Source organism: Haliaeetus leucocephalus, unplaced genomic scaffold, assembly GCF_000737465.1.
Source record: "Haliaeetus leucocephalus isolate CR32 unplaced genomic scaffold, Haliaeetus_leucocephalus-4.0 Scaffold450, whole genome shotgun sequence".
Taxonomy (NCBI): Eukaryota; Metazoa; Chordata; class Aves; order Accipitriformes; family Accipitridae; genus Haliaeetus; species Haliaeetus leucocephalus.
Window position 1 is genome coordinate 6,414,800 of NW_010972886.1, and position 26,549 is coordinate 6,441,348.

Consider the following 26,549-nt stretch of genomic DNA (forward strand, 5'->3'; position numbering starts at 1 on the left):
AATTTGGCAAAAGTGGGTGGAAAAAAGGACCCTGTACAGAAATTCCTAATTTGTAGGCAAAAAAGGTGTTTCCTGCTCCTCCTTTTCACCTGTGTATCATCCACTGTTGCATTGTTTTTCAGGAAGAAGATAACAGATTATAGAGACTGGTATCTTTTTGCTTTACATTCGTACAGTATTTAGTAGCTGGACTTTATCCTTTCCTGGAGTCGGTGAGCTCTCCTGCAATGATCCTGTTAGAGGAACTCCTCTTCTCTTTCAGCAGTGTTAATCTATTATGTTTGGTTCAACAGTGTATTTATATTCTGTAGTTTTTATGACCATGAATATCCTTGCATTTAGTATGATGTTTATACAGCGATGTAGAAAGATCATATTCAGATCCAAAATTAGTGGCTAGCATTATAGAAATGACAAAGATTATCTTCTTCTCATCACTCCCTGGTTTAAAACACAACATAGTCCTTAATTCTTGAGTGAGAAAAATAGAAGTAAGGGTAAAACTAGCTTTCTGCATGCTGAATTTATTTGAACTGCCACTGAAAGTGCACCTTACTAACTGATTAATCTCTAGCTGCTGTAGTTTACACATGACAAGTATCAGTTATGAACTGCTAAAAAGGCACTGGAACAGACAGGGAGATTTAGATTTCACGGGAAGGAAAACAAGGAATAAAGACAACTGGACTACTATAAAGTAACTATTGATGAAATCAAAATCAGGCTGACAGAACCTGAAAAAAATTACATTATTATGGTGCAAAACAGCAATTAATGTGATGAGTCATATTTTCTTACAGGCTGAGAAGGGACACAGTTGGTCACAAAAGGAGAGGCTGAAGAAAATATTTGTGCACAGTTCTTATCATAGAGTCATAGAAGGGTTTGGGTTGGAAGGGACCTTAAAGATCGTCTAGTTCCAAACCCCCTGCCATGGGCAGGGACACCGTCCACTAGAAGTACTCTTCCCTTAAGTACTTGCCACAACATGAAGCTCATCAGTGCTTAGTGAAATAACCCAAATCTGGTTTCTTTCCTTGTAAATGTAACAAATGGTATTCATTAAAAGAATTGTTTTTAATGGCTCCTCTCTGGAAGAGCTGGAGTGCTTCGCTTTGCATCCTTGATGTTTCTAATAAATAAATGCATCTCCGGTGGGTGGAACAAGAAGATTAACTGTGGTAAGAGACTGCAATAACTGCATTGAAGAATGGGGTTTATACCTGGGGGCTCAGTTTTGTACTGAGACAAATAGGCAAAAATCTCATTGGCTGCAAAGGGCACTTGTCTGAGTATCAGAGGTCAGAACTGACTGTGTAATTTGGAAATGAGAGTATTGCAGTGCTCCCTTTTAAGCTATCTGAAGAGTAAACTATTTACTAATGATTGGAAATAGATGTTAATAAGATTTTAATAGGGTTTGAGAGTGTTGTTAGTGAAGATGTTAATGGAAATATGAGTTTTCGGGGGGGGAGGGAACTGCTGGAGAGTAAACTTACCATTTAGTAATCTGAAATGCTAAATGACTAGTGTTTGTTTGAAAATTACTTTAAGTGACTGTTTGTTAGCAGTAGCTTACATTTTCTGGGGGAGGAAAAGAGATCTCCTTGAAGATACTTGTGAAATGCAGCTGCGTTTTTTGAATTTTAAATAGAAAAAATTAACACCTAAAAACTTTTAAGAATGTGCTGCAGAAGTAACATATTTTCTGCAACCACAGTAATAGCTTTTTTGTAATGAACTGTGCTTATTTCCTACCAATTAGGTTTTTTTTTGGAAAGCAGTCTTCTACAAAATTTTAAAGCTTACAGTATGGGGTATTTGAAATACTTTTTTAAGATTTTTTTTTTTTTTATGACTCTTTCTGTGAATGTGGGATTAATTATTTTTAAAAACATATGACTCCTCCAGATTTGTTATAATATTATTACTAAGACTGATTGCTTTTCCCCTTCTCTCTTTTTTTTTTTTTCCCCCCTTGGCTTTAACTTGTTCCCACCTATACATTTTTATTGTGTGATATGCAACTAGTGCTAACTAAGCGTATGTTTGGAGAAGGACTGAATTTAGTGGAAGGTCACAACAAAAATCCCATGTTGTTGGTCTTGTCAACAGATAATCTAAAAATAAAAATCTTAATTGGCAAACTATTTTTTCCCTATTTTTAGTTTATTCTTCTTTTCTCATCTACACCAACCTTATGGTATCAAGACTGTCCTCATTATCCTCAAAGGGTCTTTCTCGTTTGTGCCTCTTCGTGCACAGTGGTTTGTAGGAGTGACAGAGATGAGGATGCCTGGAGCCACCACTGTGTGGATTATGCACCAAATACTGCTTCACTGGTGTCTTTCTCTGGTGGGGTATTCAAAGCAAGAAACGTTGAATCAAGTGAAGCAAAAATAAGATCTGACCCGCTCCATCAGCTAAAGTTTTAGCTGTTGTTCTCTCCCAGCCTGAGGCCCTCTCTGTCCTAGCCCATAGAAATGTGAATTGTGGATGTGGACAAATGCATGTGGCTTTGAAAGGTTTTGCAGTTCAAACAGAAACTGGGGATTGGGGGTTGATCGAGTCCCATGAGGGATGACAAGGAATTGGTGAGTGGAGTGGGAGCAGTGTGGCAGCGGCCTGTAGCCTTGGCTCCTGAGGAGCAGTTGGGGCTGCCAGCCGTGAATGGGCCTAAGCAACATGGATTTTGAAGGAGAGATTTGCAGCAGAGCGGCGAGGTTTTTTTGTCAATATTTCTTGGAAGGTTCCCCTTGTCATTCATGTCCTCCTCTCTCTGAGGGCTTTTATGACGAGAAGTGGCATTAGTGCCCACTCAAAGTTGGGAGTCGCTGTATTGATTCATTAAAGAGAGATGGAAAGCTCAGGCTGGGAAGAGCCCCACAAGAAAAGCAGCTTATGTTTGGTCAAGTAGACCAGGCCTGTACCCGGCGATTGAAGGGTAGGGTGCAGTCTCTGAGAGTTAATGGCGTGTTTTTAATGTACAGCAAATGCTCATAGGACCCTGAAAATGGCCTTGAGTCCTCTGTGCTGAGTATCAGCTGTGCATTTCAGGACACAGACTTCTCTTCCTTGAGACAGGACTTAGTCTGGGGAAGGTAACGAGCTGGCTTTTTTGGAAGGACAGGAGGAGCACTGCCCTGGAAGCATGGCACAGAGCCATGGCCTGCTGCAGCATACCCCACCTCGCCCTACTAGAACCCCTCAAAGTACATGCTTTTAACGTATTCAATCTGTTAGTTTTATCTTTTGCATGGTGTGCTGTGGTGGTTAAATTTCAGCTGAGGTGGGTCACTGAGAGCAGGTTGTTCCAAAGGTAAAAGGCCACTCAAGAGCTGCTGAGCAGGTCTGCAGGGTTAAACTGAGGGACGATAAGCTGAAATCTGACCTCACTTAGGCTGCAGTTCAAGTGCACAGGGTCTGTGAGAGGGACCCAGTCTGCTCTAAGCACCTTCAGCTGCAGGAGGAGGGAAGCCTGGGCAAGGTCTGGGAAGCCCAACCTGCTTGGCCATGCTCAGCACTGGGGATGCTTCTAATGCAGCACCATGAACATCTTTCTGCAGTGATTAGTGTTGGATTCACAAGCAGCACAGGTCACATGCACAGGACACGACTGTCAGGAGAAGTTTAAGAACTGAGATAGCTACATGGAGAAATTGTATTTATTGGGTAACATGCACTACTACCAAGATGTTATTGCCATTGATGCAGAAGCTAAATACTCCTTTATATATTTCTTTTCCTGGGCTTTCAAATAAGGGGAGGTTAAGGAATGGTGTTGGGGTGCGTATTAGCTTGGTAATTCATTGTCATTTATTAACTTGTACCTGGAGCAGAGAGGCAGGGCGGGTGGAAACTCACAGTCCTTCCATAAGGCTCTTTACCTTTAAAGGCAAAGTCCATACAGTTAGTATTTCTTATCAGAGAATCAAGCATGTATGGTGTGAAAGGATTTGTGACTTGGACACACAAGGGGCTTATCTTCAGAGAGAAAGGTATGGCTTTTTTACTTAGGGGCAGCTAACAAGCGTCAGTTGTCCCAAGATAAAACGTAAGGACGAGGTGCTTTTGTTTTAATTCTAGATAAACTTGCAAAGTCAGCCAAATGGGAAGATAGAACTTAATTTACTGCATTTACATTGTGATAAATCCACAATGCTTGATCTTTGATATGTTTTTCTCTTGGAATAGGTGATATTTATTACTTAACTGCAAACCATGCCTTCTTTTTTAGAAAATGGAAACAAGTTCAGACATAAAAGACATCTGAAGCTGTTCCTGAAATGTTAAGAACTTACTATTTTTTAATACAAGGAAGAATTTTGATATACTGTCATAATAATAGTACAGTAACTTAGTTTAGAAGGGGCCACTGGAGATCATCTTGTACGATCTGCCCCCCACTCAAAGTAGGGCCAACTCTGAAGTTAGATCAGGTTGCTGCTCATGTAATCCACTGATAGTCTGAATCAGTTTGTGGCTTTTGTTTTGGTATATTTGACTGTGAGGATGACCTGTAACTTCAATGACATCATTATAACCTTTGCACTTTTTAAGAGGAATTCTTTGCTAGGCCAGTGGTAATTTTTGCCAGTGACTTAATGAGTTCCAGATGAGACCTAGAGGTTTCAGCTTGTTGGTTTCTTTTTTCTAGTTGCAGCTATACTTAAGATGAAAGATCCCTTTTGAAAGCCTTAGCAACATACATTTGGCAGGGTGAACCAAAACCTAGTAACGTCAAACTATAAAAATGGTAAGCTTTCAGTCAAAGAGGAATCAAGATAGAAGCAAATAGTGGCCTTTTAGTAAACTCACCAGTTTACTTCCCAAACTGTAACTTCAGTAATTCTACTTTGTCCTTGCCCAGCTGTAATTAAGGTTGTAGATACCAGACGAAACGTTAATAAAAAATAAAAGGGGAATAGCAAAGGAAAAAAGTAAGGGTACTGTCAAGCTATAAGAATTTACTCAGGCAGAAAGGCACTTCTGAAAAATTCATTATGAACAGTGATGCTAGGAAGATATGTACCATGAAGTTTCTGGAACTGACTGTTGTGAATTGAATTAGAGGTTTGGTGTAACTAGGATTACTAGAACTTGGATTCATTATTTCATCTTTAATACAGACTCCTGTGCCATTCCAGATTAGGAGATACGTATAGCAGAAATATTAAATTAAAAATATTATTCCAGATATTAAAAGTAATTTTTAATATCTTGGTTTGCTTCTTGACAGTAGTTTGTTTTGATGCTTTGACACAATTCATCACTATCTGCTTTCACAGATATTAATATATCCTGTATCTTAAAATGCTAACCAAGAATTGCTTTTTGGTTTATGTTTATAGCCGTCGGTCTGGCCAGTATACAATGAACCATGACCATTCCAAGAAGACCGCCGATGGAGCATCATTTGACCGCTCAGGATCCCAGGACTCCTTGGATGAACTGTCTATGGATGACTACTGGAAAGAACTTGAAAACATCCATGAAACAAGAGGAGATAATCATGAGGAACGAGTAGCACTTGTAGTGAAAGAGCCAGATGGTAATGAAATCCGTTCTTGTGAATGATCGTAACTTTACTGATTTACAGATTTTTCTTTAAGTCTTATTTCAAGAGATGGCACCCACCAAACACATTTAAATCAAAAAGGAGGTCACTCTGCTGAACATGTACTTTGAAAATTCTGTTGCCTCTGATGCATATCGCCAGAAGCAGACAGTGCCCTGAAGGAGAATTGTATTGGGGATAAGTAAAAGGCTGTTTTTCCTTTAAATGATATTTGCAGAACATCAGAAAGTTGCCTGTACTTGCAAATCACAACAATCGAAGCTTTATTTGCAGTTTACTGTTAAACTAACTTACCCTTTCACTCTTTGTGTATGTTGTTCATTATTGTAGCTATTGTGGATAGAAACCTCTCATGCTTTAGAAGACAAGCCAATGATTAACCGGTTTAAGTTTAGTGAGTAACTTTCTGTGCTTGTAACTATTGTGACTGTTCAGTTTTATTATTTTTCCTTCTCAAAAGCATCGATTATGGGCCATTCCTGAGGGCATGATCTTAGAAGAAGTTGGGCAATGTCTTTATTTTTCTTGTCCTGTCAGACAAAAGAGGAGTAACGTCCTTAATTCCACTCTTCTCTCAAAAATTATTTTTTAATGGTGCGGTATCTGCCTCTCTCCCATTCTTACAAGAGGCCCATAGTCTCAGTAAATTACAATGGTGAGTTTCCCATTTTGGTATGGCCTCTACACGAGTGCAAATAACATGCTTCCTTAGCTTTCAAAGGGATTTGCACTTCTGCTTCCCTAGGTGTTTTGAAACATCACTGCTATTTACGTGCTCTGAAGGGGGTAGCAACTTGGCCTCTGGAGAAGGCAGCAAGGCTGTGTGCCTGAGGAACAGGGCATATGATGGAGCTGCGAGGCTTTCTCCAGAGCAGCAGAGCCCATCATTCTGCAGTGCATGAGCTTTTTCTCTCACCCCAGCTAACTGATGCTGCTACGCCTTCAGGCTCTGCACTCCAAACGCCACCATTTCATTTTTTATTTATATATAGCCTTCTTCCCCCTAGTTACTACTCCAGCTTGAGCCACTGACTCTGGCATGAAGCCCAAGTGAGTCAGCACAGTTGAGTTGATCGCCTTGAGCAGATGTTGCTCTGCCTCACACCTTGCCTAATGTGCAGCACCTCGCTTGGGTACAAGTACTCCTGAATGTGTGGGACACTGCACCTGGGTGATGGGCCTGCCTGGGCAGGGGCTTGCTTGAGATGCGGCCATGCAAAGGCAAGGCAGGGGAGAGAGGAGATATGCCTTGCTCATATCTGCTCTGGAGAATGGGTGTAGCCCTTCTTTCCAGCCCTAATAACAAAATCTGAGAGAGTTTTGTCAGAGGCTTGGGATTTGGCTGCATGGCCATAGCAAAATTCATACTTAAATTTTTGTGTCTGTTTTCTGAACACTGTTAATATTCAGGTGCCACTTGGATATGCACTGGGCACTGTGGGAAACTGCAGTCAATAGTGAAGTTGACATGCCAGCTTTGGAGTAATTTTAGATATCTGATAAATGGAAATGTTGCTTGAACATTTGAGAGGGTTGTTGGCATTCAGCACAAGCTCAGCTGCTACAGGCAGAACTTGGTGTTTCAAAGAAAGTATCATTAGAGAGATACTGATTTCAGAAGCAGTTTTGCCATCAGTGACAGTATTTAATAGCTTTCTCCTCTTTCATGTGCAGTCATCTGTCAATAAAGGATACCTTATCAGCTATAAGACTAAAGCAACAATTGTTTTGTGGGCTGTCAGCAGGCTGGAGACCATGTCATAAGAACTGATTAAAAAATAGCATTAAGGTGACTTCTGTAGCCTGGTTTGTCCTTCATTAAATTGAGCTAGTGAAGGGCTGTAGCATTAACGTATCAAGAAAAGTGGGCAGAACCATGTCAGTAAGGGAACTAGGAAGATTGAGGATTGAACTAAAAAGCAATGAAGCAGCAATCATCAGAGGCTTTCAGACTTCCCCATACACATTTATATCCAGGTACATTTATAAAATGGTATATGATTTAATAGAAGTGCTGTAGGTTATTATAAAGATTGCCCCATAGCAATCTGTGTCAGAGTAACTATTTTAAAAGCTTTGATATCATGTTAACCCTTTTGAAGCTCTTTAGAAACAACAGCTTTTTTCCAAGTCATGGTAGCGTAAGTAATTGTTCATAACTGTGGATCCCCTTAGTACTTCCCCTGTGAACTGCATTAACTATATCATGCCATTAACATCCAGTGTGCTTAACAGTACTCAGAAGCCAACGTTTATGCCTTTTTCTCTTCACCTTGCTCAGAGGGAGAACTGGAAGAAGAATGGCTGAAGGAGGCAGGTCTGTCAAATCTGTTTGGCGAGGGCTCTGGCGACTCCCTGGAAAGCATGCTTTTTCTGTCCACACTGACCCGAACCCAGAAGGCAGCGGTAGAAAAGCGAGTAGAGACTGTCACACAAACCATGAGGAAAAAAAACAAACAGCACCAGATTCCTGATGTCAGAGATATCTTCAGGCTACAAAATGACTCAAAGGGAAAAGTAAGTTCCTGTTCATCATTTTGTTTCACTCTGGCAGAGAGAAGAGAAGGACATGTAGGGGTGGGGGGAGAGGAGAGGGACACAGCACAATGCTAGCAGTGGTGGAAAGCACGGCGAATTGTGAGTGGATTCAACTTCCTCCTTCCTCCAACAGCTTCCCCTCCTTTGGCAACTCCTTGCAAATTCAGTAGAGGTGGAATGTAGTGGGGGGAGTTTGTAAGCTCAAATGTATGTTCTGGAGGTGCAACTTCCCTTTCACTGTTCTACTTTGCATGTGTTTGCAGAAAGGATATTAACTCCATAAAAGCTTTCCGGGATCTGATTTGGAATTGACTACACCTAAAAATAACAAAATCTAATACCAGAGCAATTTAGGTAAAATATCATATAGCTTAAAGCAGTATAATTTCCCTTTCAAGTATGTTATTTCAGTAAAGCACAAGAAATACTCATGTTCCTGTATTTAAGCTACACATTGTAATGTTTGAAAATCACGTCACAGTGTTCAGTAGACTTCTGTGTCTCTTAAACTATGTGTTTTGATATTGATGATATCAGTGAGAAGTAATGCAAACAGACAAATGATTGTAGCCATTTAAGGTGTATAAACCAGAAGGTTAGAATATTTATTGAACATAGAAGTAACTGAAAAAAAACCCCAATGCTTTTAAACTTGTCTCCTTGACTGAAATAAAATAATACAAGTGTAGGCCCTCAAACCTATACTGCATTCCTTTCTCCAAAGCAACATAATTATTCAGAAATCATTGCTTGTGGTTATTCATCTAATCTGTCACAGCAAGCCTGTAGTGAAGTAACTTCTACAACCTCCCTAGGTAACTTGCCTCAGTGCTTTGTTGCTCTTCCATCATTAGAAAGCTTTTTATGTAACAAAAGAGGACTGAAGCCATCTGCAGCTGTATGAAGTCATTCCAGTTTAATAATAGCCTCTGAAAATCCTGTAACCTCCCTTCACCTGGAGGAAAGCAGGAGGAAAGGTAAAACAATAGCGTTGATGTTTTGCATCAACGCAACAATTGTGTTGATGTTTCTACTACATTTCCTGCTATATTCTCAAAGAGAAGCTAGACTTTTGGTACCTTGATAGCTTCCCAGTCTGCTTCTACTGCTCTGTGAAACAATAATAATTTTCTGGGCAGTCATGCTATCTTCTTCCACCTCTTGAAGTCCCCGATTTTAAAAAAAAGTAAATATACAGATGTGTCTTGGTAGGAGAAATCTTTAAAATTTGAATTTTTTTTCTCAGTATGAAGTTATGCAGCGCTTGAGTAAAATACAGTTAAAAATTCAGAGTGCTAAACATTCATTGTTGATTTGAGTGGCCAAAAAGATAATAAAAATAATATGTGGGTAAAAACCTATATGGGTATGTGTATACCCATATATACATGGGTAGAGATTGTCTACATGTTCTGAAATATTTTTTGCTGTAGTAAATGTCATCCAGTTCATAGAATGTGACACATCTTGAGACTGGGTAGTGCAGCACTGTAGAAAGGAGAAGATGGTTCAAATCCTTTCCTGTTTTGCTGCCTCTTTGAAGTGTCCTAGTTTTGCTGTTGGGAATCTAAGCTGTAAGTACAGATATTACTGTCAGGCCACCCTGCAAAAGGGATGGGATTGCTCTGTAGGGGAAGCAACCATGTAAGATTTTGCAAGAGGAAGGAATTTGGACTGAGGCAGTCAAATTGTCTTCTCCAGATTCCCTTTCCATATCCTTTCCAGTGCAAACTACGGCTTCAGGTCAAAGACTACATTTTCTTATTCTTTGCAACTCTGGAAAATTAAGTCTTATACCCACTTAGCTTTTTAGGAAGAAGGGGAATAGACTTAATTAACTTCTTTTTTAACTACCTAGATTTCAGATCCCCTTAGACTTTGGCAAAGAGTTTTCTACCAAAACACAAAGATGTGCTTCTGCATTACCCCTGTATTGCAGGAGTATGTGTTTTAATTCTGCACAGAGTCAAAGGAGTTTCTACAACCATGCATTTGGGGTTTATAAGCATGCATATTTATTGTTCCTTTCTTAGGTCTGTGATGGAAGTGAACCCTCAACTGTGAGAACAAGTGAAAACAAAAATGAAACACAAGATGGAACCAAAGGTAATGCTAAACAACTCAGTTGTTTGTTTGTTTGTAGGCTTTCAACTACACAAGCTACTACATAGGTCCATATTTCAAGAAACTTTTCAGCAAAAGAAAATCAAATTTTAGGAGAAACCTGTTCTGGCCTGTGTATCTGTGGTGTAAAATTTTTAAGTGTGGCTGCACATAGTGTTCTTTGAGCCGTCTGGGAAACCTTGTTTGTTACCAGTGATAATCTTATAATCATCTGGGAGAAGTCTCTCATATCTTATGTTTAGGTCTTTACTGATCCTTAAGTTACCCTTCTGGTTTATCTCTACTGTATAGAACAGGAAATGAAGCACTATACATAAGTTCATCAGTGCATACAAGAGAACAAAAACAAATGGACTATAAATATCCAAAAAAAGTGAGAACTGGCTATATATCTGCAGCTCAAAATGAAAGAAAAACAGGGAAGGAAGAAAAAAGTTGTTGACTTTTTTAAGGCAAGCGGAAAGGAAATAGTGTTCTGTGTGTGTAGGACAGGGTTGTGTTCAACAGCACGTGATTAGACAAAAAGGGTGCAGTACCCATGAAAGACACCTCCTTCTCACTGCCAGGTAGGACAGAGCATCACAGAAATCCTTAGCTGATTCCATAGTTTCTGTTTTGACAGTATGAATTTTGATGAAAGACTTTGACAAAGCTTTCTGGTGTTCTTCAAGTCCAATAATAAATGGGTGGCTGCCCTGCATCATCTTAGGTTTCTTCAAAGTAGGGGTTGCACCATGTCTGTTATACCACCATACCCATCACTGTAGAGATGAGGATATTAACTGGTAGCCATTTAAGCTTTAAGATACTGCATTGCTATTCTGCACTGTTTGTATGTTGGGATTTTTTTCTTTTCCTGGGGGACTGGATAGCATATAGGTGTTACACTGAACCTTGTAGCCACTTAAATAGTCAAGCAGGCAGATCAAGTTCCCTACTGCAAGTTCCTTACCTGTAATTAAGCCACCAAATAAAATTCTGCTCCTGGTCTAGAATACTGACTAGTAGTATTTTGGAAGAATTGTTACTTTAGGATTAGACTTAGAAGACCGCAACAGACAAGACAGGATGAGCATGGAAATTGAAGTGGGAGATATTAATATAAACCAGCCCTGAATATCGCCAAATCTGTGTGTTTCCAGAAGTGCTGTTAATCCTTCCCTCCCTCCTTTCAGCAAACCTCACTCCAATATGAAGGGAGGACTGCCAGACTGCTGGTTCAGCACAAGGGAAGGAAGAGGTGCCTGGTGCTTGTGTCAGTAAACTGCACTGTAGGATTCAGAGCTGGAAAATTACCAAGCAATTATTACAGAGTTTTTATCACATCTGGTTCTTTTTTTCCTGTGGCCCTGATGAACCCTTCAGAAATGGGAAGTCCTGAAAGGCAAATCCCATATGCTAGCTCTCCTCAGCACAGATTGTGATGTGGATGGCAAATGCAGCCTGCTTATATCCTGATACACTTCTGCTCTTGTCAACATGCTAAAAGTGGGCTCTGCTCCCAAGATTGGAGCAGGAAGAAAAAATCAGTTCAATCTGCAGTCAAACCATGCAAGTTCAGTGGTGTCAAACGCACTGCACCTGTTTCAGTGCTGTGCTGTGCTGTGATCTTTCCTCCAGAATGATGAGCAAATTAGTGTTATACAAACAGTGAATGAATTTAAGGCAAAAAGTAAACAATGCCTGATATTTCAGAGATACTAAATATTTATGAAATCCAAATCCAAAGACAGTATTTTAAAATGGAAACCCCCTTTGACAGAGAAGTAGTACCCGTTTTACCTGAAAAATACGAGTATCATCTCAGACATTATAAAAAAATCTAAAGCTTAAATTCAGATGTCTTAAAACTGTTAGAGTGGATGACTCTGGCCCTTCTCCAAAGGTGATGACTCTGTTCCTAATTTGGTATTTGAATGCTGCATTCCCAAATGCTTCTGCCAGACTGAAGTTGATAATGGTTTGCCCTTAGAGCATATATGGGCTATGTGAACCTGCGCTCACTCCTCCTTTCTTGCCAGTCTGACACACCTTGTTTCTTGCCTAAACAATGTAAGCAAACTCAGGGAATAATACAAAACCATTGTTTTTATTCTTTTCTGCCTGATACTACTCAAACAGAACAGTTTAATGAGTTCCTGAGATTTTTTTGTTGGTAGATGCATGTTTGAGTTTTTTTGGAAGGACGTTCAATTACTGGCTTTAAGTGCCTCTTTTTTTCATGTAGGAACAGAATGTGTCTACAGAAAATGAAAAGAAAATTCAGAACCATGTATTAAGCTGTCAAAAGACATTATCATTTTAACAATCCATAACACTCACTAAAGACCTGCAAAGCTAGCAATATGTTCAACAGCTACGAAAGAAAAAAAGTAATTCTCTTTGGAAGCCTGTGAAAAGGAGTAAATAACCGTGTTGGTTGAGACATCTCAAGAAATAAAAAGGAAAGAATAAAGCAGATGAAAAGCTAAATACTCGTTAGCTTAAATAGGGGAGCAGCAAAAGTCAGTTTACTGTGGGACTGCAGTTGTCCTAAGCACGTGGGATTAGCTACAAGGGAAGAATGTTAGATAAAACCTCTGTATAAGGGCAGTCTCAAAACGTAATGATCTGGCAAATGGATGAAAGAATTGCATGTATTATGCGTAACATGAGGGAAAAGAGCTGTAATATTTGCTTCCTGATAGGGAAAAAGACTGAAACGTGGTTATATTTGTTAATTAAAGAGTTTGTTTCTGCTTTTCATTTTACATGATAAATGAGGAATCTATGGCCACAGTGATAGAGTGTTAGTGAAAAGATTACAAAGTTTTTTTTATTTTCTATTTAAAATCATCTATGAATTGGCATTTTAGAGAAATGCTTTGTCAGTCAAAAAAAAAAATCAGCCATTCTACACTTCCAATTATAAATTAAGATCTATCAGCATAGCTCCATCTGGGTATACTCTAGATTCTCTAGCAAAACTAGGAAATAGCAAAGCTGACACTTAAGCTATTTCCATGTCCTATTAAAAAGAAACCAAAACATAACCCCCACCCCACTCTTGAATAATTCCCATCATTTTATGTGATCTTTAAATAGCACTGTGAAACAAGGAAAGGGTACAGGACTACTGTAAAAGACGGTTTCCACATCCTTATAGACAATATTTACATTTTTCTGTATCACACTTGCATTTCTCTCATGAAATACTGCATGTAGTTGGCAGGTTGGCAGAACACCAAAGCTGCTTCCTCTTACAGCTGCTTCCTAGTTAATGAATGCATAACAATAGGAGCAAGGCTATACGACCAAGAAGAAACTCCCCACAACAGCAACATTTCCAGACATGTGCTGCTTAAAATGTGCACAGCATTACCAAGACATCTGCTTTACACGGCACCTTCATATGACCAGAGGACTGAAATAGGAGCCACTGCTTTATTGTTTATTAACATCAGATCCCTCCCAGGCTGGTAGGAAGTACGTAGGTCACGTATAGGCCACATTAGCATGACAAAAGTCTTGGGGGTACAGGGAACAGTTTTCCTTTAGTTCGCATGCGTTAAACAGTTTACATTGATATATACAGATAAACACACAGGGAGCCCAAAGATCGAAGCCAGGGATGAATTTGACCTTGGATGCATTTGGTTACTGAGGTCTCACATATCTCTTTACCAAAAGCAGCAGCTCTAGTTTCAGGATCAGCTTAATCTTTAGTGTATGCCCCAGGCATCTTTCGGGGTCTATGGAAAGTGAGCAGAAGCCACTCTGGAAAGAGCAAGTGGCGAGTGACACGCACAACAGGCAAAATTTGGAAATGTTTTATTCTACTTCTCATAGCATTGCTTGGTTGTAAGTAGAGTCAAAGTGTTAACTCAAATCCACTTCTCTGTCTGGAAGTGTCTCAGCTCCAGATCAACTGGACTGACGTGGGAGTGGTTGTGTAATGCACTGTGCCCTGCGAGAGAGTGGTTGTGGTGGCTGCAGCCACTTGCCCATCAAGTCCCCTGGCCCTGGCAGACTGAGGTAATTTTCAGGACTCACTCTAAAGAATATCAGAGACTAGTCTTGGTTTTGTGTCTTTCAATTAGATGCAGATAAGGTTCAGAAAAAAAATTGAGTTGGTGTAATTTTTTTATTATTTTTTTTTTTTTTAGAACTTGATACTTCATATGTTGTTTGGGTTGCATGCTTGCAGCTCAGCTCTTTGCAGACTGCTGAAAGTATCAGTGTAGAACAGCACTTCCCTGACAGCTTCTCTCTTAATCAGCCTATCTGCAGCCTTTCCCCTGCTTCAAGGTCAAATTTTGCTGTACCTGTAACTATTTTCTGGGAATTTTTTTCTGGCTTGGCTTAGCATAGATATTCCAAGCCATACAAAAACTTCCCCCAGCGGTGTGAGGAAATTAATCTATTACGTTATGCAATATTCTTACACCAAAGCATATGCACTGCTTATGGTTCTCCTCCTCACCTCACGTCCATTTCCATCCCACTTTTCCTGCACTTGTGGTATGTTAGTTTTGAACAGGCTGTAGTCTCCTGTGAGTAGGGTCCAGTGACAGAATCATGGTTCCACTGAAATGAGCAGGGTTGATTCGTTTATATTTGCCCTGGTTTTAAGAAAGTCTGAATTGCATCACAAATACTTGCGCAGTATTTGCAATGTCTTGTACAAGGACCCTAGTCCTGGATGTATCCTTTAAGAAGTACCACATCACAAGAGAGATGGTAGAGAGATCAGAATCTTTCTCTGGCTAAGTTGTCTTTGGTGCTTTGCATTAAATAGTGTTATTTACAATATTATTTTGCTCTTGCTTCTTTCATGATATATTTTAACTTCAGACTTAAAAGGAATGGTTGATTGACTATGAAATTAGACTACTTCTTCTAAAAGCAGAACTGCCTCTCCCTTTTTCTCCTGGGGTTTTTTTGGGGAACAAAGAAAGAGAAGTAAGGCCACTGCTGTATATTTAGTCTTTCCCTGTATCATGGAAACATGTCCAAACAGTTTTGAGGAATCTAGACTCTTCAGACCGAGGTGAGGACAGGAATGTTGGGACAAAGACATGATCTGTGTACTCCCTGTTATTCCCAGATATTAATGCTTTGGATCATAGAGGAAACATTCTCTTTTGCTTTTGAAATTTTAACAACAGAAAGAATTACTGATTTGGTTGCAGGATGATATAGTCTTTGAGGCTGGAAAGTTTTTGATGGCAAGAAACTTCTGATGCCAAAGCTGTTTGGCTCTGGAAGATTCTGGGAGTCTGCTGCTCATTTGAGGTGGATTGCTTTCTCTTTTCATAATAATAAGAGAAAACCCCATGACTTGGCAGAATTATTCAAGAAAAACTACAACAGATGGACCCTTGTAAGAAGCTAAATTTTCAACAGACATAAAAAATGCAGAAATCAGTGAATTTGCAACCAGAAAGTCCATCCCTTCCACAGCATTAACTTCTACTTGGTTTTGAATTTACTGTCATGCAGCAAGCGGTGCTCCGTTATGCTGCTGTTGATTATTAGCTTTTTTTTTACTCTGTTTTCAGGTCCAAAGTTCAGTCTTGGAACGGATGAGCAGAAGAGCCCACTTGAAGACATGCCGTTTTCAGACACTGACATCAATTTGGAGATATCATTTGCAGAACAGGCAGCTAATCTCAAAGACAGTTCAGTAGGCAAAATGTGCAAGGGTGGAGGGGGTGACACTCTTCTCCCGGTAGGTATTTCCTATTTATTGCTCTCATTCTTTGTTTTCACTAGTGCTACTGTTTGGATGATATTTATCTGATAGTGGCTGAATTAGATTTAGAGGAGTGTTGTTGGATCCAACTTCATTGAGACAGACCATCTGAAGAGAACTCATTTTTGGGAATGGTATTCTCGGTAATATGGAAGTAGCTACTTTTATGCCTATTTGTGTCACTGTCTGTCTGGCAAAATGCACTCTGTGTAAGCAATAATGGGCTGGTAATATTAAGCTGGAGTAGTGGCTTAGTTGTACACAAACTGTGTCCTTACTTCATTTGTTTACAGCCTGTTTTCCTGTTATCTGAGGTGAGATGCTTTACCTCTGTAATAAAAAGCTCTGTTGTCATTTAAAAAGAGTTGGTGGATGCCTGTAGAAACATTGTGCAGTTATCCAATGCAGATGGGTGAGGGATGAGAATGAAGAACGGAATGGTCTATAGAAGTCTAAAGTCAAATGGCAGGAAATTAAGCATTAGTTTGTGCTCAGTTTTTCTTTCCAACTCTTAACAAAAAAAGGCTCATTCTGAATGAATCCAAATAAATACAAAATAAGACCCTCCAAGGCATTTGTTGTTGATGCTCAGGCATCTCTTTGAGGATCTCCCTCTACCTAACAGTTCATGAACATGCAGTTACGTATGACCAGTAAACTAATGACTGGTGTGAAAAATGTCTTTTTTTTTTTTTTCTAACGGTCTATGCAAACATGTCTGAGTAAACATAGAGTCTGAAGTAATAATGTTTCACAGTTCTTCAAACACTTAATTTAGATAAGGATATGTGCAGTTCTTCAAATAGTAATTACCCTGTGTATCCTATTTTAAACATTATAAACCAGACACTAATGGATATTTAAAAATGGATTCTAAAGTGTTTGAGTCATGTTTCTCTAATGCAGCCTATAACAAAGAAACGATTGCTATACGCTAACTTACTTCTGTATATATGCACATATATATGCATAATACATACACTAGCTGTATTTTTAGCTAGGCTTATGAAGGATTGCTCAAAGACATGGCTATGGGATTTCTCCTTCAGTGATGAAAGGAGTGGCAAAATGATAGGAAAGGGAAAGGAGTTACCTATTTAAATCTACAATTTATATTTGTTGCACCTTCCTCATTCGCAGCTATTTTTAAACATACATGTTTTTGCAAGCCAGTGAAACATCATGGTGGGAGACTGATTATGTATCTACAATTTATAAATTATATTTATGTTTTGGTATGTGCCTTTCTAGTCATGTACCATAACACCAATTCATCTGTGCTATTGCCGGGTTTGTACAGGATGAGAAAATAATTCTGGAGTATAATATATCTTTCCAAATGGAAGAAAGTCTTGTCAACCTACCTGCTTTGAGTCATGCATACTGCTAATGTCAGGCACAGGCAAGAGTCTTACTTAGAATCCTGCAGGTGAGAGATGGCGTTAAAAAGGTCTATGAGCTGGGAAGTCCCTCACCCTCTCAGCTCAATTCCTTATACTGGTCTCCAGTTACAGCTTCTGAACATTTACTGCAGTAGGAATGAGCCATAATTAAGAAGGGAATCCTTTTATTATTATTTATATGGCAGCCAAATATGTTACTTTGTGTGCATAAGTGCAGAGGGATTCTATTGCAATTGTACACGCATAGGATTGCTCATGGACAGCCATTTCCACCACTGTAAATTGCAAAACGATGCAGCAGGTCGTGGTGTGGAGGGGTGGAAGGTGGTTACAAGGAGGACAAAGCCAGATTCTTCTTGGAGGTGCACAGCAAAAGGACAAGAGGAAATGAACACAAGTGACTACAGGGGAAATTCTGTTTTGCAAAGTAAAAAAAAGTCCCCATGAGAGTATTAAGCACTGGAACGGGTGCCTGCAGAGGTTGCTGGGAGTTTTCAAAATCTATTTGGTCAACACAAAAAGCAACCCTATCAGACTTCGAATTTGGCCTTGCTTTAAGCAGGCAGTTGAATTAGATGACCTCCAGAAATCACTGGGAACCTAAATCCTCCTATGATTTTACGATCATCTGTTTTTCAAGCTATTTTGGGGAATCTCCTGTGATTTAGTAACAGCAGGCTTCGTGATGGAAGGTTGTGACCTGAAGGAAGCACAGCCTTCAAGCTAAGTAATTTGTTATGACTTAGATTGTTCACTGTGCTGCAAATCTCTGCTTTTAGAATTTCAGGCTGCCGAAGGACAAAACAGGTACCACAAAAATTGGTGACCTGGCCCCTCAGGACATGAAGAAAGTCTATTCTTTAGCACTGATTGAATTAACTGCTCTCTATGACATACTTGGGACAGAATTCAAGCAGCAAAAAGCTGTAAAAATCAAAACCAAAGGTGAGTTGGTGTTTCATATTCTGAGCCAAATGGGTCTGTTTTAATCCAATAAAACAAATGCATCGGGTTCTTTTTGACTTTCCAGCAGAAAATTTATTTTAATATATAAATAGTAACATAGGTCCTGAGCAGCATTTAATTATATGCCTTAACTCAAGGCACACTTTAAGGAAGTTCATGCATATAGTCACTCCAGCTATGGGATAGTGCTCTTTAGATAAAGTTAAAACTCAGGTCAGTCACTGAGCAGGTAAACCAAGAACTGAAGAAGGGGAACTACCTTAGTAGCGTGCTGTGCAGGAAGAATTGCTTCACAGAAGTTTGTAGGTGCTGATACATTCCCTGGGAGGGCATGTGTATGAGCACTTTGTGGGTATTTTCCTGCTTTCCTGAAGGGTGGTACTGTGCTACTTTTACATTTGGACTTAATCTTAAAGGTCTTTTCCAACCTAAATAAGTCTATGATTCTGTGATGCTACCTGACTTTTTTGCTTTCGTTGCCCTTGGCTGGAGATGCTGGGAGCCTTTGTGGCCCGCTTTCCTCTTCTGTCTGGTACAAAGTTTCCTGTGTCACATAGGCCTTTCCCATCCAGTATTTACTCAGGCCATAATGCAGTTTTTATGCTGAATGGCATCATATTAAGTGGAAGATTTGGGCTGTTGCAGAGGGTGTCAAGATAGCTGCAACACGTCATTTTGCTCTGCAAGCCGTTGGAGCGTACATATAATCACAGTGCTTTTCTTGGGAACAAGGACACATGGAAATCAATTTCAAGATGCTAGAGGTTTTCAGTGCTTTGTTTGTTTTCTGTATTTCTGGCTTTTGCTAAATGCTTTACAAGAGCTTGAAATGTGTTACCAGTTGATCACAAGCCTGCTTTGGCCAAAACCTTCTTGTCAAGGTTCAGTGAATGTGACAGTGCAATAGCTCACTTGAAATAATTGAAGGCAACAGAGAGGCTTGAGAGATATACAAGGTACAACAGATTATTCAGAATATGCTTTTCACTTTACAGTAGTAGAAAATAACTTTTTAAATGCAAAAGGCATACACAGAAACATCTGCAAGACCTTGATCCCTTAAATGCATTTTTTTCTTGCAGAAGTGCTTGTGCTTTCACTAATAAACAGAGACAAAACACTTTCTTCTCTTGTATTTTGGGTCTTACTTTTAATTGATTCTTCTTACCAAATTTATTGTTAATTTAATTTCTGTCATAGCATTATTATGTGAATGACAGGCAGTCATGAAAAACATTGAATTTATTAAAAACTTTTTTAAAAGTTAAAAAAGATAGGCTAGATGCATGGAAATGTGTAGGAAATAGACAGTGTCACCCTTTCTGCCAAACAAATCTGCTTTTACAATGTAATGCATTCAGTGGCTTGTTGCTCTACCTGACCCTCACCTCTTCACTACTGAAGTGTTGTTTGGCCAATTAATTCGTACAACGGTGGATCTATTGGCTGTTCCCCTTTGTGTATGTAAAGAAGATGAAAACATAGTTCTGGGGAATGCTGTGCTGTGCCCAGCCCTGCCTTTCTATTGATCTCCTACACTTTATTTCTCCAACTTCATCTCAGCAGAAACTTTTATTATTGACAAGATCTTCAGGATGATAAAACTATGGGGTATGGATATTGACTGTATGTACGAGTCCCTACATATTTCATAGGTAGACTTTTTATGCTGAAGAGATACAAGAACTCCCTGATTTGGCACTGAAACTGATGTTTCTTTGACATATATCACGTTCCCTCAAGGGCTGACATCTTTTTAGTAATTACAGCTGTTCTATGCTCTGTTGGCATGGCATCATACCAAGCAGGAGTTTTTAGCTACATGTAGCGTTATATGCTGTTGCAGAAAAATTGCACGTACAGCAATTATCAGTACTTCTGACAGAGGAGTTCTATGTCAGCAAACTTTGGGTTAGTCATTACTAGTATAGCTCTCTCTTAATGGTCATTCACTTCTATTCAACTGGGCTATAAACACATGGGAGTCCCTTTTACTTGAAGGCTAAGGCTAGTTTTGCATCAGGGGTAGATTAATTGAGACTAGGTGCCATTTTTTTAATTTGCATTGCCTTAGCACTATTGTAAAGGCAATTTTCTAACCGAGACTTAACTGTACTTTTGCTTTCATTTAAAAATAAAAAAAAGGCAAAACACCTTTGGTGAGATGGTGATCTTGCTATCCTGCCAGTGCTGTATAATGCAAAAGCACAGGGGTTGAACAGCTCTTCCTTCAAAGCCCTCCTAGAGAGAAGTGTTCAGAGTAAATCTGGGTGGTAATTACATCTGTCTCATTTTAGTAGCCAAATTTCTGGATATTTTACTTATGCCATTTGCATCTTACCTATAATAACTTGCTTTGAGTGATGAAGATCTGCATTGCAGGGTCTTCATCACATCCATTCTGCAAACCAGAACCACGCAGATGGTTCATTTATGCAGTTTGCTTCACTGTACTGCAGAATATGTGGATGGCAATTTGAAGTCAAAACAGAAGACTCCTGATTTATGGTTGAAGGAAGAGATGAATGAATCCTTTTAGCCAGAATGCTTTGTGTAATAACTTGATTGACAAAGACATTCAAACACTTCGAACAAAAGGTCAATAGCTCTGAATGTATTGAATAGGCTTATCGCTTCAAAAATGTGGTTTTCTGCCATTATCACATGTACTGGAACAGATGTGGATAATATCTCAGTTTCTTTTGTGTTATTCTTCAGACTCTGGCTTGTTTGGTGTCCCACTCTCAGTTTTACTGGAACAGGATCAGAAGAAGGTGCCAGGAACCAAGATCCCACTGATTTTTCAAAAGGTAAATAGGCACAAACAAGTCAACTTGTTACATACTTGCAAATGACAAACAAATAACATTTTGTCCTGGATGTATTTGCTCTCTATAGCCCAGTTTTCAGTATATTACTCTAATCAAAGTTATTGTAACTTTTCTTTGCCGCTTTACTTATTAATTCAGTAAATGTGATACTTTGCTTTGTATCAGACGTTTTGAGTTAAAGGGATAGAGTTCGGGTTTTGTTACAACTGGTCTCCATGATTTAGGCAAGTTTACTAATAAGCCTGTGAAAATTGAAAATCAGTATAAGAACCCACTGCAGCCAAATTCCATTTCATAAAGGTGGTGTAACTTCCATTATTACTAGGGCTGCCCTTTATTTTCTTTCAGAGCAAACACTTGAAATTCCATAGAAATTCTCAGTCCCTGGCCCACAGGCTGAACCTACCTTTCTAGGATGTGGTTTTCTCCTTTCAGAAGTGATTTGGGCCACAAGGCAGGTGGCTAGGGGGTGAGAATCAGGCTAGATAACTGCCTGTGGTGGTGGCAGCAGCCCTTTTCCAGAAGATTTGTTGCTTTAGTACGTGGGGGGATGCTTTGGCCTGTATCGTGTCATGGTAATGGGGAAGATAATGGGAAAGATGATGGAGACCCTGGATTTACTGCCCGTGCATAGCAGGTCTCATTGCACGAGAAGGGGAAGACCACAGTGTGTGGACCTGTCCTAACACTGACTGAAACTCAGTGCTGTGTCATCACCATTTCAGTAGGTTTGGGGACCTGTTTGCTAAGTTATTTTTCAAGAAACAGAAAACTCAAAAGTAGTTTTGCATCACTCTCTCAAAACTATTGTGGTGTCATTCATGCCAGAAATTACTTCCTCAGGATCATAAAAATACATTTCTGGGAAGGATGCTCTTGAGAAAAAAAGAAATCAAATGACAAAAAGTGATTGATCACTCTCCTATCCTAGCAACATAGTAAGCATAGTCCTTCATGAAGAAAATTCTGCATAAACATTTCTAGCTTACAGATGTGATTTGTTTTGCAAGGTGCATACATCATTTGGAATACAGTTTTTCTTAAAATGAGAATATGAAAATAAGAAGTGTCCCATTTCTTCTGCCTGTTCTCTACAGCACGTGCTTTCCAAGAATTAGGGGATTTATATAAATTGCGAGAAAGAACATTTTTGTGCATACTGCTTTTTAAATGTGCCTTGCTTATCACTGAAATGAAACAAACCAAGCTAACAGGAAGGCTGCTTAATTAAAAAAAAATCTTTTAATAAAAAATACACCTACGTTTTATTTCATTGAGGAATTATGGTTAAAAATAATGACATAATTTAGCCTAGGATTTTTCTGACTGGAAAATCTGAGGGTCATACCGATCCATGTATATCCACCGGAAGTTTCTGCTGATATTAATTCAGGTCCCTGACCTGCTAAAGAAGCCATGCCAAGCAGCCCTGATAGAGATGAAGAGGGGATTTCCTGTAGGCAGGAGGCTGGTGGTGGCCAGTGGCCACCTCTTGCTGCCTGCCACGGGGGCACTTGTGAGTGAGTGTGTGCAAGGAGTGGTGGCTGCCAGCAGTGCAACCAGACCTTGCCTCCCCCTAGATGTGGTGATGGTGGCAAATCACACAACATGCTCACAGCGTCTTTGTGTCCGACAGATGAGAGTAGCAGCCACTGCTCTGGTGTAAGCTGGGTACAGGGAGAATTGGATGTGGCTAGTTAGCACTTTTTATTTTTTTTTAACCAAGGAAAATACACTAGGGTGACACCTTTAGTGCTGTTTTCTAACTTTGTGGCTTTTTCTGTCTGATCTTTTTATGGCATTTATCAGTTACATAAATACCGTGGTAGGCAAAACTCCTTTAATTTCTGTAACTGGAGAAAACAAAACTGTGTTGCATAATTTTTCTTACTCAAGAGCTGGCACAGGAAGGTATGTAACAAAGGCACTGCTCTAGTTGAACGTTGTGAGACCCATTTGTGATGTCATCAGCTTTTGACGTTTACAAATTTCTTTTGAGTACTCTTAGATCCATCCTTCAGTGAATACTTATAGGCATATCTTCTAAAGAAACAGAATTTATGATACATGTTTTACGTACTTTTACAGAATTCCTACTAGTTTATCTAAGCCATGTGTGGGATTGCAAACTGTTGAGTTTGCTAGGAGAATGCCAGTATTTGCAAAACTGAGACTTCTTTAAAGCCTAAAAGTACTTAGTTCTTCTCTGGTAAAGTCATAAAGAAGAGTATTTGTGAGAAAGTTAGTGCTTTATCTCTAATGTTACCTTAATTGTTTTGATTTGTAGACATTTTAAGAAGGGTAGTAATTGGGATTTATTTTTGAAGCCAGAGTAATTTGGGGAAAAAAATGCTTCAGTCTTTGGAGGAGATTTGAAGGAGGTCTAAAAAATACAGTTTTCTTTTTTAATAAAATAGACAAACTCTTCTTTGATATTGTTCATAAAACAGGTAAGAGCAGTATTAAAGGTTTTGTTCTACATCTACAACAACTGTAATCCATTTGTAAACTGTGTGTTTGTGTGTCTGCTCGTTACATATGTGTATGCTCAAATGCATGCATATACATTGTCGTGGTTTAACCCCAGCCAGCAACTAAGCACCACGCAGCCGCTCACTCACTCCCCCCCATCCAGTGGGATGGGGGAGAAAATCGGGAAAAGAAGTTAAACTCCTGGGTTGAGATAAGAACGGTTTAATAGAACAGAAAAGAAGAAACTAATAATGATAATGATAACACTAATAAAATGACAATAGTAGTAATAAAAGGATTGAAATGTACAAATGATGCGCAGGGCAATTGCTCACCACCCGCCGACCGACACGCAGCCAGTCCCCGAGCGGCGATTCCCCGTGCCCACTTCCCAGTTCCTATACCAGATGTGATGTCCCATGTTATGGAATACACTGTTGGCCAGTTTGGGTCAGCCGCCCTGGCTGTGTCCTGTGCCAGCTTCTTGTGCCCCTCTAGCTTTCTCACTGGCTGGGCATAAGAAGCTGAAAAATCCTTGACATTAGTCTAAACACTACTTAGCAACAACTGAAAACATCAGTGTTATCAACATTCTTCACATACTGAACTCAAAACAGCACCATACCAGCTACTAGGAAGACAGTTAACTCTATCCCAGCTGAAACTGGGACATACATACACACAGATACATACATAAAGGGTCCAATATAGCAGAACTATTTACCAGTAATTTTTAACTGGCATCTTTGTTCATGCAGTTTGATTTGTGTTTGACAGCTGATTGCCCAGATAGAAGAGGCAACTCTGGAAACAGAAGGACTTCTTAGAATACCAGGAGTTGCAACAAGAGTAAAGGTAAAACATTGCACAGATTCTCAAAATCATCCCAAACTTACCTGTGTTTGCTCATTTTATTTTGCCATACAAATATATTTTAACACCAGGTTGTTATGAAAATCTTCAAAAACAGAAAGCAAAATCTCTTTACAAAGGAAACTGAGTTTTATTAGCCAGAAAGCTGATGGTTTCATCCAGTGTAGTTCTGGGGAGAAGACTAGAGTTCACGTTTGAAGGAGAATCAAAGCTACGTTTCAAATTCAGTTGTACCAAGATCTCATTAATTCTTGGCACGAGCTTTCCAGCCTTTTGCTTTTTCCCTGAACCAGCTTAATCATCTGAACAGTTCGCACACAGTCTTTCTACCCCAGGAGGAAGCTTTTCTCTGGCATTGTGAGCCTATTTTAATAGCTAGACTTAACCTGCGTTATAGGGCAAGGCAGCCAGCATGCACTGAAGAACCTCTCACATTTATTTTTATGAACAGCAATATAACTACTTATCTCACTAAGTGTAATCTTGTTAGGCACGTCCGTGCACACCGACACTTTGCAGAGTGAGTACCAATTACATGCAGACTCTTCCTCAGTATTTGCCTTAACGCAGGAAACTAAATACACAGTATGATTCATGCCAAGAGTCAATGTGTTAAAAAGACGGTCTGAACTGGCCTTAAATTCTAAACAGAAAGGACCATTTAAGTGGATTCAGCTGTCCGAAGAAGTCTGCCAGCTTCTGTAGCGTAGAACTTGGTCCAGCAGCTGGTTCATTAGAAACAACTGAAGGAAGGAAATATTATGGAAATTGGTTTTGTTTACTTACCAGTAACTAAGATTTTTTTTTTTTTTTTTTATTACCGTTTTCCTCCATTCTTTATTTTCCACATTTCATCAGTTCTGCAAACTGGAATGATTTTGGAGTGGTTTTGTTTATTTGTTTATTCTTTGATTTTATCAGTTTAATATGATTTCCCAGGCAGGGGATCATTCACTATTTGATTTTCATTAATTTTTTACCTCTTTATTTGCAGGAGCTGCTTCTTTGAATTAAGCGATTGTTTTGTTAGCAAAGACGTTAAGTTCCTTTACTTATTCAAATAGGAAATTTTATAGAAAAACAAAGAACTTAGCATACTAAAGGGCTGATGTTTTCTCTTAATTTTCTTAAACTTTTTTTCTCCTATAGAAAAAGAAAATATTTTCCTCATGCAGTTTTACAGAAAGGCAGAGATAATATCAAGAAAAAATATATCGCTATCTTATTCTATAGATTTTAGAGTTATTAAAAAAAATGCATTGCATATACCCCATAGTTAAATACATTTACTTTAACATCTAAGCACTGGTGCATTAGGACACACAGTTGACATTTCTGCCCTTGCCTGTCAGATAAAACAATTCATTTTATCTAGATGTTTAATACTGTATTTGCCACAGTGATTTGGTCTGAATGTGGATGGAGGAGGTGATGAGACTCGGGGAGAATTTTCATCTTTATTTCTAAAGCTTGCTTTTGTTGATGAGCAGGAAATCCTACCCACTTGACTTTAGACATCTGAGTTAAGATCTTTGCACCTTTGAACGCCCTAAGTAATCAGTGAAGACAGAAGATCTCTCTGGAGGGCAGTTGAGAACATCCAACTTCTATAGCAACCTAAGTCTCCACATTTTCTTTGGAAATAGATCCATTTTCCATTTGGACAAAGTTAAATTTAATGAGAACAGTATCTTAAAAATGTATTAGTATCCTCTATCCAATGTGCCCTTCTTGTCCAGATAATAATGAAGGCCATATTTTTCTGTAGCACTGTCCCTCTCTTCATCTCACATACTTGACAAAACAAGCCAGTGTCTCTGTCTCTGTCCTCCTTTTCTGTCTGGAAGAACTGAAGCAAGAAGGGAGGGACTTGTGAGATGCCACTGGCCCTATACTGAGGCCATTTCCCACTCTGCTGGACTGGGAAATAAATGAAGTGGATGCAAGGCCGGGACTGATGCTTAACAGGAGACTAAGAAGGACTCAGTCTTTACAGCATGTTCCCATTCGTACATCTCTCAAAGCCCAGT

The 26,549-nt window shown here is 39.3% G+C and overlaps 1 protein-coding gene across 1 annotated transcript in view; it reads left to right on the plus strand.

The window, feature by feature from the left end:
* ARHGAP18 (Rho GTPase activating protein 18) overlaps positions 1 to 26,549 on the plus strand; it is a 57,338-nt gene that overhangs the window by 13,648 nt on the left and 17,141 nt on the right. Inside the window, exons 2-8 of the mRNA XM_010574710.1 lie at positions 5,352 to 5,551; positions 7,860 to 8,095; positions 10,150 to 10,222; positions 15,781 to 15,950; positions 18,157 to 18,322; positions 21,062 to 21,153; positions 24,424 to 24,501. Coding sequence (XP_010573012.1) covers positions 5,352 to 5,551; positions 7,860 to 8,095; positions 10,150 to 10,222; positions 15,781 to 15,950; positions 18,157 to 18,322; positions 21,062 to 21,153; positions 24,424 to 24,501 — 1,015 coding nt within the window. The remainder of the gene's footprint in view (positions 1 to 5,351; positions 5,552 to 7,859; positions 8,096 to 10,149; positions 10,223 to 15,780; positions 15,951 to 18,156; positions 18,323 to 21,061; positions 21,154 to 24,423; positions 24,502 to 26,549) is intronic.